Genomic DNA, 15,655 nt, shown 5'->3' on the forward strand with positions numbered 1-15,655 from the left:
AGTCGATAGTGTCAGATAACGCACGCTGCTCTCACTAGCTAGCCCAGCATTTCTTGTCTGAAATCTGTTTTTTTCCCCCAAACTCATTTGGCGTCAGATTTTCCTGTGATAGTGGCTTCAGTGCTGTTCGGGAGTCAATGTGACCTCAGCTGGCTTGGCATGGGCTGGTGGAAGCAATCCTGATTGGCAGACGGGAAAGTAGTATGGGGTGGGGGGCATGGGGAGAGCAGAGGGGTAAACGTGTCTACCCGGAAGTAACTCATTGCCATTGCTGAATATAGGAGCAGGCCTGCTGCTTTGAAACTGTGCTGTTGTGAACATGGGCTCAATCGCTGATTCTCACTATAAATAGTCATTAAGCTTGGGAGGGGTGGGGAAGCCAGCCCTGCTGTTTTGAAACTGCTGCTACGAAGGAGCACAGCTGAGAAACGGTGGACGCCCGTTGATTCAAAGCTGTGCAGGTAAGAAAGGGTGGATGCCAGGGCAGATGATTTCCATGAACATGTACTCAGAAGCACTTCTTTGAGCCCATGTGTGGGGGGTGGGGGGAAGCCTGTTGATTGGGCAGTTAATATACCACAAAGACAACATGCTAGTGGCTCTCCCTCCTCGCCGGCTCCGCGCTCTCTGCTCTCAGTGCCTCTTGCACTCCTGCTCATTCCGCCCAGTCTTCTGCCAGCAGCGGCTGCCTGCTTGCCTGCCCACCTCATAAATGTGTGTGTGTACGTGGGGTATGTGGGGTTTGTCATGAACGTCTACTCGTAAGCAAGTCCTCCACTGCACTTTGTTGAACACACGAGGGAGGGGGAGCAAGCCTTGCTCATTGGCTGCCCTGCAGCTATGCAATTGCTGACGTTCATTTCCACTTGTGGCGGGACTTGCCCACCCCAGCTAACGCAGCTTCAGTTCTCGTATACACCACAAAAGTGGAGGAATATAGCACTGCGTGTACCATAGAAAGAGCTAATTCAAACAGAAAAGTGTTTCCATTTAGATTGATCCATGTATTAACCAGTCTGGAACTGGATTAATCAGTGCTTTACTTACCAATATAAGCAGCTCTGTCAGTTACCACATATTTGTTGCGATTTAGCTTGAGAACAGAAGAGTTCTTCTGTTCCTTAAAAAAACAAGCATTTTCTTCTTCAAGATCAAAGAATTTCTGCATTAAAGAAGAGAGACCCAGTTAGTGAAAGCTATCCTATTGACAGCATTGCAGAAGGAAAACAAAGAGGATGGTGTATCAGATTTGAAAAAGGCAAAATAAAGACTATAAAAAGATCATGAAATAACATCAGTTTATAAAGATTTTATGGGAAATGCCACATTCTATACACCTTTGTCAGTGTGGATTGCATTCTGGACAATTTCCAAAGAAATGGACATGTTGATGTTCCAAAGCCTGGTGTCTAATTGCCAGTTATGCAAACAGAATGATCCATCATGAAATTTCCATGATTACATTCAGCAGTGGCTTACAAGGGGGTAAGGTATGCAGAAAGAGGCTGCTGCAATTAAGCAAGTAGCAACCTAGAGGGAAGGGGATTTCTGCCCTTACTAGGAAGCATCCAAAGCAGTGGCAAAGGAAGACAACTGTCTGAATCAGCATTCTGCAGGTGAGCAGCTGTAGATAAACCCAGCATGTGTGGAGAGCACTGACGGAAGCACAGCGCTGATGCATGCCTGCATGGTTCCAGCTCATGTCCCTCCCTTCCCTTGGTCACTGCTCAACTGAAAGGAACCAGGCCATGAATATAGATTTGCAAGGAGAAAAAACATACATGGGTAAATGGTGTAAAGATGTTAGTACAATTGTCTCTGCAGATTCTGGGAAGTTTCTTTCAATCAAGGATCCTTTTCTTTATAGCCCTAACCTATTGAGAAAACTGTTTTAAGATGGCCACACAGGAGCATATAATGCCTTGGAAAATATATAAGGTGTATAAAATGCAAAACATCCCATTCTTTTCTGTCAGGAAAAAAGGGAGATTTTAAAAAATCACTTATGATGGAACTGTTGGAAGGCTTGAAGTTTTTGAAGAATAGCATTAGATACAATATATGAGATTTTTGGGTTATCAGTACTGAAAGACCTATAATAAGTTTGCTGAACGATGTTAGAAAATAGCTCTCCGGAGTCTTTACTATAGTTCAGAGTTATACAAACTAATAAGCATTTCTGGAACCTGTTTGTCAAGAAAAAAGGAGGAAAAGAAAATCTAACCCAATTATGCTGTTTTAAGAAATAGGAACATGTTGAACAGAAGGGGGGGGGGCAGACAGGCTTCTGAAGCTGCCATTAACATGTTTTCTCTACCCTATATCTGTTGAGACAATACAGCCTGCAACTACTCTCCTGCCAAAAGCTGCCTCCAAGGAAGACTACTGTCCACTATGTGACAATGAATGAAGGGGTGCAAAGATGATCAAGCTGCATCTTCCAAATGCCCCCTGATGGCACACCTTGAAAAGAAGGTTGCTGAGACTCTTGCACTGGAAACTCAATACTTAACCTTCCTAGAATCAGCTCCACAGACTTGATGAAAGGCTGAGAGGATTGGTCTCCTAAACTTTGGGCAGTGAGGAAATGCCAGTGATATGGTGCCTTGTTGTTGTTGTTCGGTCGTGTCCGACTCTTCATGACCCCATAGACCATAGCACGCCAGGCCTTCCTGTCCTGCGCTCTCTACCAGAGCATGCTCAAGTCCATATTCATTGCATCAGTGATGCTATCTAGCCATCTCATCCTCTGCCGTCCCCTTCTCCTTTTGCCTTCAGTCTTTCCCAGCATCAGGGTCTTCTCTAGAGAGTTTTCTCTTCGCATTAGGTGGCCAAAATATTTGAGCTTCAGCTTCAGTATCTGTCCTTCCAAAGAGCAGTCAGGGTTGATTTCCTTTAGGATGGACTGATTTGAGACCTCCTTGCAGTCCAGGGGACTCGTAAGAGTCTTCTCCAGCACCACAGTTCGAAAGCATCAATTCTTCGGCGCTCAGCCTTCCTTATAGTCCAGCTCTCACAGCCATACGTTACTACTGGGAAAACCATAGCTTTGATTAGATGGACCTTTGTCGGCAAGGTGATGTCTCTGCTTCTTACTATGCTGTCTAGGTTTGCCATAGCTTTCCTCCCAAGGAGCAAGCGTCTTTTAATTTCATGGCTACAGTCACCGTCTGCAGTGATCTTGGAGCCCAAGAAAATAAAATCTGTCACTGCTTCCATTTCTTCCCCTTCTATATGCCAGGAAGTGATGGGGCCAGATGCCATGATCTTCGTTTTGTTAATGTTGAGTTTCAAACCAGCTTTTGCACTCTCCTCTTTCACCCTCAACAGGCTCTTTAGATCCTCTTCGCTTTCTGCCATTAGGGTGGTATCATCTGCGTATCTGAGGTTGTTGATAATTCTCCCGGCAATCTTAATTCCGACCTGTGATTCATCCAACCCGGCATTTCTCATGATGTACTCTGCATATAAGTTAAATAAGCAGAGCGACAATATGCAGCCTTGTCATACTCCTTTCCCAATTTTGAACCAATTGGTTGTTCCATGTCTGGTTCTTACTGTTGCTTCTTGACCCCCGTACAGGTTTCTCAGGAGACAGGTAAGGTGGTCTGGTACCCCCATCTCTTTCAGAATTTGCCACAGTTTGTTGTGATCCACACAATCAAAGGCTTTAGCACAGTCAATAAAGCAGAAATAGACATTCTTCTGGAATTCTCTTGCTTTCTCCATGGTCCAGCGAAAGTTGGCGATTTGATCTCTAGTTCCTCTGCCTCTTCGAAACCCAGCTTGTACTTCCGGTAGTTCTTGGTTCACATACTGCTGAAGCCTAGCTTGTAGGATTTTGAGCATCACCTTGCTGGCATGTGAAATGAGCGCAATTGTACGGTAGTTTGAACACTCTTTGGCATTGCCCTCCTTTGGGATTGGAATGTAAGACCTTTTCCAGTCTTGTGGCCACTGTTGAGTGTTCCAAATGTGTTGGCATATTGAGTGCAGCACTTTAACAGCATCATCTTTTAGGATTTTAAACAGCTCAGCTGGAATACTGTCATCTCCGCTAGCTTTGTTGTTAGTAGGGGTGAACGAAAGTCACTTACCTTTTCTCGCAGCTTTTTCGTGGTGGGGGGGAGCACTTCGCTGCTCCCCCCACGAAGTTCAGGCCGGGGGGGGAGGCTTCCCGCCTCGCCCGGCCGAAATTCAGGCCGGGGGGGGAGGCTTCCCGCCTCGCCCGGCCGAAATTCAGGCCGGGGAGGAGGCTTCCCGCCTCGCCCGGCCGCGAACACGAAAGTAAAAAAAAAAACACCAAAAACGTCCCCTGATAGGCTACGTGACGATTCACGTAGCCTATCACGGCTAGATCTGGAAAGTCAGCCGTGATAGGCTACGTGAATCGTCACGTAGCCTATCACGGGTGACTTAAAAAAAAAAAAAAAGCGCGTACGCGAATGGCGGCCCCCATAGGGAGCCGCCATTCGCGTTCCTTATTTAGTTGCTGTAGTCTACGTCAATGTTTACGTAGACTACGGTGAAAATAAGGGCAACGCAAATAGCGTTGCCCTTATTTTCGCCGTAGTCTATGTAAACATTGACGTAGACTACAGCGACCAAATAAGGAAGGGGAATGGCGGCTCCCTATGCGGGCCGCCATTATCCGTACACACTTTTTTTTTTTTTTTAAAGTCACCCGTGATAGGCTACGTGACGATTCACGTAGCCTATCACGGCTGACTTTGCAAATCTTGCCGTGATAGGCTACGTGAATCGTCACGTAGCCTATCAGGGGACTTTTTTTTTTTTTTCTTTTATTGCAATGGCGGGGGCGGCAGCCGGTCGAAAGACCGGCTGCCGCTCCTGCCCCACTCGAACACTGGACGAACCGCCAGCCGGACCCGCCGCCGGGAGGGACATTCAGGGAAGGTAAGTCCGGTCCCGGGGGGGGGGCGGGGGGCGGGGGGGCGGAGGATTTCTCCCCGAAACATGTTCGGGGGGCCGAACACGTTGGCGCTCGGCCCCCCGAAGTTTCGGGGAGAAATTCTCCGCCATCCCTAGTTGTTAGTAATGCTTCCTAAGGCCCACTTGACTTCACTCTCTAGGATGTCCGGCTCAAGTTCAGTGACTGCACTATCATGGCTATCAGGGACATTCAGATCTTTCCTGTATAGTTCTTCTGTGTATTCTTGCCACCTCTTCTTAATCTCATCTGCTTCTGTTAGGTCCCTGCCTTCTTTGTCCTTTATCATGCCCATCTTTGCACAAAACGCTCCCTTGAGATCTTCGATTTTCTTGAAAAGATCTCTAGTCTTTCCCATTCTGTTGTTTTCTTCGATTTCTTTGCATTGTTCATTTAAGAAGGCCTTCTTGTCTCTCCTTGCTATTCTCTGGAAATCTGCATTCAGTTGGATATATCTTCCCCTTTCTCCCTTGCTTTTCGCTTCCCTTCTTTCCTCAGCTACTTGTAAAGCCTCATCATATAGCCACTTTGCTTTCTTGCATTTCTTTTTCTTTGGGATGGATTGAGTTGCTGCCTCCTGAACAATGTTACGGACCTCCGTCCATAGTTCCTCGGGCACTCTGTCTATCAGGTCTAATCCCTTAAATCTATTCCTCACCTCCACTGTATATTCATAAGGGATATGATTTAGGTCATACCTGAATGGTTTAGTGGTTTTCCCTACGTTCTTCAATTTAAGCCGAAATGTTGCAACAAGAAGCTTATGATCTGAGCCACAGTCAGCTCCAGGTCTTGTTTTTACTAACTGTATAGAGCTTCTCCATCTTTGGCTGCAAAGGACATAATCAATCTGATTTCGATATTGACCATCTGGTGATGTCCATGTGTAGGGTCACCTCCTGTGCTGTTGGAAAAGAGTGTTTGCTATGATCAGCGTGTTCTCTTGGCAAAACTCTATTAGCCTTTGTCCTGCTTCATTTTGTACACCAAGGCCATGCTTGCCTGTTATCCCGGTGATTTCTTGACTTCCTACTTTAGCATTCCAATCCCCGATGATGAAGAGGACATCTTTTTTTGGTGTTAGTTCTACAAGGTGTTGTAGGTCTTCATAGAACCGATCAACCTCAGCTTCTTCAGCATTAGTGGTTGGGGCATAGACTTGAATTACTGTGATGTTGAATGGTTTGCCTTGGATTCGTACTGAGATCCATCCTATCGTTTTTGAGATTGTACCCCAGTACTGCTTTTCCCACCCTTTTGTTGACTATGAGTGCTACTCCATTTCTTCTAAGGGATTCTTGCCCACGGTAGTAGATATGATGGTCACCTGAATTTGCCCATGCTTGTCCATTTTAGTTCATTGATTCCCAAGATGTCGATGTTCAATCTTGCCATCTCATGTTTGACCACCTCCAGCTTACCTTGATTCATTGATCTTACATTCCAGGTTCCTAAACTATATTGCTCTTTACCGCATCGGATTTTCTTTTCACCACCAGACACATCCACAGCTGAGGGTCCTTTCGGCTTTGGCCCAACTGCTTCACTCTTTCTGGCGCTACTTGGAAATTCCCTCTGCTCTTCCCCAGTAGTATATTGGACACCTTCCGACCTGAGGGGCTCATCTTCCAGCGTCATCTCTTTTAGCCTTGTGATATGTTCCATGGGGTTTTCTTGGCAAGAATACTGGAGTGGGTTGCCATTTCCTTCTCCAGTGGACCACATTTTGTGAGAACTCTCTGCCATGACCTGTCCATCTTGGGTGGCCCTGCACAGCATAGGTTATGGCTTCACTGAGTTACGCAAGCCCCTTCGCCACAACAAGGCAGTGATCCGTGAAGGGGAATGGTGCCTTACTCCAGGCCTAACCCCTGCAGAGAGGGAATGGATGGCAGCTTCTTTATTCTGGCCATTACCATAAACACTGGACTCTAACTGGCTCAATGATGCCTACAACAAATTGGGAGAAGTACAAAGACAGAAATTAGAAGCCAATGCTAAGGTCCTCACATTAGTCCCATACAGACTGTTAAGCCCTGCCTCTCTGTACTCAAAGGATGTCTGGCTGGAGAGGAACTAGAAATCAGAAAAGGAAGCCTCCTTTCTAGATCTAACTCTTGCCTATTCTGTTCAATGGTGAAAAACTCCACACATCTACCTTGGGCTAACTGTTTGGGAAGTAAGCCCCAAGGGTTTCCCTGCTAAACTCCAGGGTCTGTTGGGGGAACAAGTGGGCTAAACTAACTGCTCAAGTAGCCAAGGCATCTAGTTTCAGTGCGGCAGCTTTACATATATCAAATATTATTTGTGAATAGAATCTTTGAGTGACAATCATGATAGAGAAGTTCTGGATTAAACAAAAATCAAAATGCACAAACTGAATAAAACCATGATACGCTTCACAAATGTATCAGGGTGCGCTGGTGTGGTGGTGTTATTATTACTAACAACCAGCAAGAATATACAAGCAACGTCTTAAAAGAAAAGAGAAGGGATTTATATTGTGGATTATGACAATGTTTTTGGCTATATTTATGATAGTATTTTATTATTGTATTTTACTGTGTTTGGGTGCTTAGTGAAAAGGCAGTTTAGTAATATCAAAAATAAACATTCTTTACATATCTTTTCTGATCTGCCTTAACATTCTACTTAGATAAGTAACACAGGTCCACGGCTTAATCTCTCCCCTGAAATCAGTGTCTTAAAGGTGCTTAAATTTGGCTGTATTCTGCCCAAATTGTTGTTTTTAAAAGTAATTTCCATACTTCACCATAAAAAATGTACAGAGCAATTTCTAAGTGGGGCTGAGGGAGTGTGATGTGGCAGATCTACTGCCACATCCAAAGCGCTGTTCACTTGCACTGGCCAGGGCAGAAAGTGGGTGTTGGGGGACTTTTGCTAGGCTTTTCAGCCTTCCAGATCTTTTTAGCCTGCCCCAGGCTGGCATAGCTTGGAGGTCAGGAATGGGCCCCTCTTGGGAGAATGGAGTGGTTTAGCTAGCTCCAACCTGCCTCTATGCTGAAATGCCCCATTTTGAAGACCTATGCTTGCTACTGCCAGCAGAAACACTCCATGGGTGAAGTGGGGCCTCTGTGGTGGTGGAGTACCCACCCTCCGCCACCATCAGCAGAGAAGAGTTCTGCTGTGGAGGCTGGCAGAGGGGCATTTTTGTCAAATCCTAATCCCCTCCAGCAGGCAACATCAGAGGTAAGGAGCTTCCGATATCCTCTTTGCAGCTGTGTCAGAGGAGGAGAAGAGAGTGGGGAGCCAGAGAAGTCCAGACACATTTGCGTAACGCTAAACCACAGATAAGTATTACATTTGAATGAGGGCTGTGTGTGTTATGCAGAACGGAAGCAAGATTCTAAAGATGCTTCTCCGTTCATGTAATCATGGAAAACTATAAAAGTTGCACAGAAGCTTCATTAAGTCAACAAATGCTCCTGCACCCAATATTTTTCAGCTATACAGATCTTTTTCTCAAGAATTTATATTATCAGCATCAAGTAATGAGGCATATATCACAGAGTGTGCCGAATTCACACATTCACACAGAATGTGCTGAACTGACAAAGTGAAAACCAAATGCAATCTAAGCAGGGAAGGTGAATTGAGTGGGTGGGATGGAAAACTACATGGGTAAACTGAGATATTTGGCACTAGTTTGCCACTATTATATTGTGTTAACAGGGAAGAACATTGTGTGTTATATTTGGCAATGAGGGTTAAAGTGTGATTCAGTTATTTATTTGAAATCCATTGTGGTGTCTTCACAAGAAATTTACTTGGAATTTCTTTAGATTTATAAGAAATATCATGAGGAATACTTACAACTTTTAAACTACAGCCAGAAACTTCAGTGCAAATTGCTTTAAGAGATGAAACAAAGTTAAATGTGAGTGGATTTGTTTCTTTTGAGAAACTTATGAGGAGTCGTACTTTAATATTGCGTAAAATCAGTGCTTCTCTTATCTTTCCATCCAAATATGGCCAGTACCTATGGAGAGAGCATCCAATGTTATTTTGTTATTTATTTGTTTTTTTTAGAAAAAGCTGGATTCCCTAGCTCAAGAAAAAATAAATAAAACAAGACCCTCATCTCCAGATGTCTATGTTGCACAGCTATTAGCAGAGCAGTGAAGGAACTGTTCTTCTTAAGGCTGCATTTGAGGAACCAGCCATCAGTAATAGAATGCAGCGCCCAAGTGACTCCTGATCATATGAGTGGCTAAAGGGGTGGAACTCCAGAGAGGGACAGAAGTTGACAACTTATCCCCAGCTGCATGAGACAGGACTGTGTTTAGGATTTTGTAGGAGTTCTAACTACAGCTGAAAAGTTGGTAAGAAACCTTTGTTCTGGTCAGATAGGTAAAGGGATATGGTCACCTTCCATGCACTGACAGATAGAATGGTGTTGGCTAGCCCAGGAGCTCAAACCTAGCACATAATCCCAAATTGTTTGGTGTTTTTTAGGGATTTTTTTAAACATATGTATAAATGTAAGAAGGAAAGTGACTACTGAAAAGGGGCACCAAAAGTGGAACTTCATAGGGCTCCACAACCAAAGTGGTTCATAATGCCTACAGAGGGCAGAGGGCCCTTGTGTTAGGACTTCATATCCAATGTGAGAAAATACTTCCTTCTAGCCCAGGTCACTGTTAGTCACTGTTAATTGAAAGACTGTGATAGGGAGATCAAAGTTCATATGTTCCTGGTATAGACAAATCCTTGGGAAGTATTAATGCATTGTTTAGCTGTCCACTTGAATGAGTGGCATGTTAAGTATAAACACTTAATTGGGAACTTAAGTTTGGAAAATAAACAGCAAGTCAAATGGCACATTATCCATTTCTTGTCACAAAGAGAAATGAAATATGCTAGCTTCAGAACAGTTGAGGCAATCGGGTTCCCTAAATGAAAAGAAAGATTTTTTGCATGCCTTCTGCTGTTGAATGTCAGAGATGCTCAACCTTCTACAACCTCCTACTGTTCCAAAGCAGGGCTGGGCAACCTCACCTGTTCTGGGGGACAGATTGTCCATCCCTAGACCAAGCCAGCAGGTTGGATGTCAAGGCTCCAAAGCCCCTCCTCTCCTGTGACATCATCTGGCACAGCCCCACATCCCAACTGGGTCATAAGCAGTATGTGAGCCATTCGGGAAGGGAATCCCCAGGTTATCTCTGATCTCTCTGCAGAGATAACAAAGGGATTCCCCTTTGCACCATTCTCCTTCCACTGGGAGTGGCATGCAGGATTTTCCCTCTTATCTCTGATTGGAGATTCCTCTCCCCTACCTCCTTCCCAAGTCTCTGGGCCAAGGAGTGGGGCTTGGGGATGGGAGGCGGCAAGGGCCCATGGATCTGGATTGGGCACCCTTCCCTCTTCTAAATAGTCCCATATCCAATAAACAAAGGTGCCTTTCAGAAGTGGGATGGTATTCAAGCATTTTGTACATGGAAATGGTCATGATTTGTATCAACTTCATTCATATAGTCCCCTGGTCTAGATCCCACATTTAAAATCTTGTTGAGATCCAAGGGAAGTGCTGGGCTACCTAGAAAATCTCTAAATGACCACTGCTTTCAGTAGCAACAATTTATTCCTCTTAATACAGTCACATACAAATGTAGATTTCTGGCATTCACTAACCTTGTCTCATTTGTGACATGGATAATAGGCAGATAGTCCTTAACAGCTATATAGACGAACTGTTCAGCATCATCAATAACACTATAGATAGCATCAATATCTAAAACTCTGTGTTTAGGGCATAGTAGTTTGGGAGAATTCTGTGAAGATAAAAAGGGTAAAACTTGCATTAAAAGTTGTACAGAGGATATGATTTACCCTTTCATCTTTCTTCAGTGTAGAATTATTACATAAAACTACTATAGTTCATCAAATCTGTAAAGTGTAGGAGTTAGATTCCAATTAGTTTGAGGAAGTTATTGTATGATGTACTACAGGATTCAAGCTAATATTTTCAGACATTTAATGCTGAATTTGTTGTACTCAGCAAATGAGTAGAGATTTTATGTACTCTGTGACCTGTTCCGCACATAATGCTAACCCATGATTTATCTAACCCATGGGTAACTCATGGTTTGTTGACCTACCCAGGATTTGCCTGGTAGACAACTGAACAAACCATGGTTTGTTTGTTTTTAATCCCTGGGTTATTTGTTTCCCTATTCCATTGCCCACTCTTTCCCTGTATCCGAAATGCCTTTGCTGCTCTATAGTACTGGCATGTAGATCATGTGGTTTTTTTGAACACTCTTGCCTGCTGCCTCTATGGCCTGTCAGGCAAAGATGTTTGGCATGTAAACTGGTCTGTTGGGTTAGGTATTCTTTTTATTTTGTTAGTGTTGTGCTTTTAAGCTGTGTCTTTAATGTATTTGTTTTATTATTTTTTAAGCAAGTTTTTATTTTAAAATTGTTAGCTGCCTCGAGCACAATTTTCTTGGAGAAGATGTAGGGTAGAAATCAAATCAATCACTGTCTTTTAGTATTAATCATTTTATTGTTTTATAGTGTGTTTCAATGTTGTATTCACTTTGCAAACCACCCAGAGAATGTGCGTTATGGGGTGGCAATAAACATAACAACATTCTTATTATTTCTTCTGTTTTGTTACCTTCTACTCTCTATTCCATTTCCTTTCCTCCTTGTCTGCAAAAATTATACCTAGCCTGGCATGTAGTGTCTGCCATAGCTATATCACTGTCACACACCCTGGCTGTGTGTGTGAGTGATAATAATGCAATAATAAATAATTCAAACAACAGTAAAGTCATTAACACCGGAGGCAGTCAGCAGCTTCCATGACCTTACATAGAAAGTACATGTTCTTTTGTGTTTATCAGCCATACAGAGAGATGATTTTTTGTTGCTTAGCAACTGTACCATAATGGTTGCTAAAGGCAGAGCACCCTGATTTCATTTCATGAGGACATGGCATAAAACAAGGAAGAGGTATTCAAGACATTATTTTTCCTATTGCTAGCTTTCATTATCACATGATAATGTATGCATAATTTGATTTTTATCCAGAAAAAAATATTTAGGGTTTCTGGCTACAAGTTATATAATCTAACAGCAAATTCATTTTCTGAACGTGGATCACGTAGTCAAACAGCAACATCCACACAGAAGATGGCGGCATCAGCAGGCTTGGGGGAACCCAATGTTTGCAAAAGTTCAAAAAATCTTTAGGGGAAAAAACCTCTAAGGAGGACCCCCTGCCACCAAAAGCCCAATGTGAGCTGAGCATGATTGACTGTTTTAAGAGGAGGGGAAAATGGAATGGAGTATTTCAGAAACGAGTATGGCTGGATGGCAAGAACCCTGCACAGGAGTACTTCATGCGGCAACCTTTTGTTGAAAGTCCCACTTATTTAATAACTAACATATAGTAGTGGGTCAAGGCTCTTTATTTGAAGCAATATATGACATGTATTGCCTTTGTTCAAAAGCATCTGGGTATAAGCTCAGGCTGAAATTCTTGGTTTCTGAAGCTGATGATATTTGAATGGGGTGGGAGCACAACTGGTGAAGATCTCTGAGTCTGGAGCTTACTTGAAAAAGGGTTTGGTCCAGGGTGAATAAGATTTGGTGATTAAGGCCTTGGCAAGGCACTTTGCGGTTAAAATTGATCGGATTAGGAGTGTTATTCCGTGTGCTGTGGATACAGTTAGTGAGCAAGAGGTGGTCTGTGGCAAACCGATTTTGTGGGATCAGTACTAGCTTCTCCGTTCTGATGAAGTGGACAAGGTGCTTTCATCTGTAAGGCCAACCACCTGCTTACTTGATCCTTGCCCATCTTGGCTAATTATGGGCTGCAGAGAGAGACTGGGTGAGGGGATCAGGGCAGTGATGAACACCTCCCTTGAGGAGGGAGTGATGCCATCAGCCTTCAAGGAGGCAGTGATAAGACCACTCTTAAAGAAGCCCTCCTTGGATCCCCAAGTTCTGAACAACTTTCGCCGAATCTCGAACCTGCCATTTTGGGGCAAGGTGATTGAGTGGGTGGTGGAGATGCAGTTGAAGGCACACTTGGAAGAAGCTGATTATCTAGATCCATTTCATTCGGGCTTCAGGCGTGGGCATGGGACAGAAACGGCCTTGGCCATAGGGATGGATGAAAGTCCCTTACCTGGTCCCGCAGCTTGCTTCGCGGTGGGGGGGAGGTGCTCCATCCCTCCCCCCGAAATTCTGGGTGGGGGGGAGGCGCCCCGTCCCTCCGGCCGAAATTCTGGCTGGGGGGAGGCGTCCCGTCCCTCCGGCTGCGAATCTCGTCTCCTGCTGGGACGCAAATGGCGGCGGCCATAGCCGCCGCCGTTTGTGTCCCTGCAGTCAGCCATGATAGGCTACGTAAATGTTTACGTAGCCTATCACGGCTGACTTTGGGGGGAAAAAAAGCGCGTATGCAAATGGCGGCGCCCATGGGCGCCGCCATTTGCGTTCCTTATTTGGGCACATGTAGTCTACATAAACATTTACGTAGACTACGGCGAAAATAAGGGCAACGCAAATAGCGTTGCCCTTATTTTCGCTGTAGTCTACGTAAATGTTTACATAGACTACACGTGCTCAAATAAGGAATGCAAATGGTGGTGCCCATGGGCGCCGCCATTTGCGTATGCGCTTCCCCCTCCCCAAAGTCAGCCGTGATAGGCTACGTAAACATTTACGTAGCCTATCATGGTGTTTTTTTAAAATCTAGCCGTGATAGGCTACGTAAATCTTTACGTAGCCTATCACGTTTGTTGTTGTGCATTTTTTTAACTTTGAAATGGCGGTGGCAGCAGCTGGTCGGAAGACCGGCCGCCGCCGCACCGCCACTGGGAGCTGCCGCCGCCAGGGACATTCGACAAAGGTGAGTCCCATCCCGGGGGGGGCAGGGGGGCGGACCATTTCTCCACCAATTTCGGGGGGCTGAATGCGTTGGCATTCGGCCTCCCGGAGGTTCGTGGAGAAATTCTCCGACATCCCTACTTGGCTGTCTTGGTGGATGATATGAGGAGGGCTCTGGATAGGGGCGAATGCTCCTTCCTTGTTCTCCTCGACCTCTCAGTGGCTTCTGATACCGTTGACCACGGTATCCTCCTGGACTGCCTGGAGGGGTTGGGCATTGGATACACCGTATTGCGGTGGTTCCAGCCCTTCCTCTCTGGCAGGTACCAGAGGGTGGCGCTGGGAGATGAGGTTTTGGAACCATGGCCGCTCACTTGTGGGGTGCCACAGGGTTCTATCCTCTCCCCGATGCTATTTAACATCTATGTGAAGCTGCTGGGGGCTATCATCAGGAGGTTTGGGGTGCGGTGTCATCAATATGCGGACACGCAGCTCTACCTCTTGCTCAAATCTTCACCAAGGTTGGCTGTAGAATCCCTGTCCAAATGTCTGGAGATGGTGAGTGGCTGGACGGGGAGGAATAAGCTGAAGCTGAACCCTGACAAGACCAAGGTACTTTTGGTGGGAGTCAAGAGGAGGTTGGGGGATGTTGACCTGGTGTTGAATGGGACACAGCTACCCTTGAAAGACCAGGTCCGCAGCCTGGAGGTCATCTTAGACTCTCAGCTGTCCATGGAGGCTCAGGTGTCAGCTGTGAGCCAGATAGCGCTGTACCAACTCCATCTGATACAGTGGCTGTGCCCCTACCTTCCAGACCATCTGCTCCCATCGGCAGTACATGCCTTGGTCTCCTCTCGTTTAGACTACTGTAATGTGCTCTATGTGGGGTTACCCTTCTGGTTAGGCCAGAATTTCGGCGGGGAGGGATGGGGCGCCTCCCCCCCGGCCAGAATTTCACCGGGGAGGGATGGGGCGCCTCCCCCCCGCCAAGAATTTCAGGGGGAGAAACGGAGCGCCTCCCCCACCGAAAAAAGCTGCGGGACCAGGTAAGGGACTTTCGTCCATCCCTAGGAGGGAACATCTTTAAAATATTCCCATAGGTGCTTCACTTAAAGCAAACCATTACGCTCAGGAACATCATTTTTTGCCTGGATTATGGGGCTTGTAGTTGTCTCTGAAGCATTCTAAAGAAACATGAAAAGCTCAAATGGCTTCTGATGCGAGCCAGGGACCGTGTTTTCGTGTATTACACATCACAGATCTTGGCCTGTTCTTAAGCACTTTTTAGCATGGCAGTTGTAGGATGAAACTGTGGAAAGCTTATCATTAATAAAACAAGAGCCAGTCAAAGATCAGTGGTAGCTAAGTTCTAAGGCAATGACACGGGAACCACTCAGACACTATTTAAGGGACATGTGAGTTATTTTATGTAAATATTAATTCAATCCATATTAATATGTGTAGTTCCAAGCCCTGATAACGAATATTCCTCAATCTGTATAAAAATAAGCAAAGAGCAAGCATTTTCCAAACAAATAATGCAAACAAACAAAAAACTCACCGAGACAAAGACTTCTGACTTGGTTTCGTTCAACTTGAGGGTCAGTTTATTTTCAGTGTCATACACTGCATACAGCCTCTTAGACCACACAGGTGGGACTTTGCTCTTGGATTTCAATGAACTGTACAAGGCAAATGTCCGTTGTAAGTCTAACACTAAACAGCTGCAGTTGTACACAATGACACCAAGCTCCTTCATCTGTGAAGCCAAAGTGCAAATCAATAAGAGCACATTGTCTAGCATAAGTATCTCAACCAGTCGATGTAATTCTTTCAGAAGTTCTT

General features: G+C 45.1%; 1 protein-coding gene across 1 annotated transcript in view; it reads right to left on the reverse strand.

The window, feature by feature from the left end:
* The window catches only part of PLD5 (phospholipase D family member 5), a 193,325-nt gene that overhangs the window by 954 nt on the left and 176,716 nt on the right, over positions 1 to 15,655 (reverse strand). The window contains exons 6-9 of the mRNA XM_084819932.1: positions 15,372 to 15,569; positions 10,604 to 10,743; positions 8,786 to 8,951; positions 1,048 to 1,162 (exon numbers count right to left, since the gene is read on the reverse strand). Coding sequence (XP_084676058.1) covers positions 1,048 to 1,162; positions 8,786 to 8,951; positions 10,604 to 10,743; positions 15,372 to 15,569 — 619 coding nt within the window. The remainder of the gene's footprint in view (positions 1 to 1,047; positions 1,163 to 8,785; positions 8,952 to 10,603; positions 10,744 to 15,371; positions 15,570 to 15,655) is intronic.

Source organism: Heloderma suspectum, chromosome 1 (genome assembly GCF_057233095.1).
Source record: "Heloderma suspectum isolate Gila_16-S chromosome 1, 16-S_ref, whole genome shotgun sequence".
In the NCBI taxonomy this organism is placed as follows: Eukaryota; Metazoa; Chordata; class Lepidosauria; order Squamata; family Helodermatidae; genus Heloderma; species Heloderma suspectum.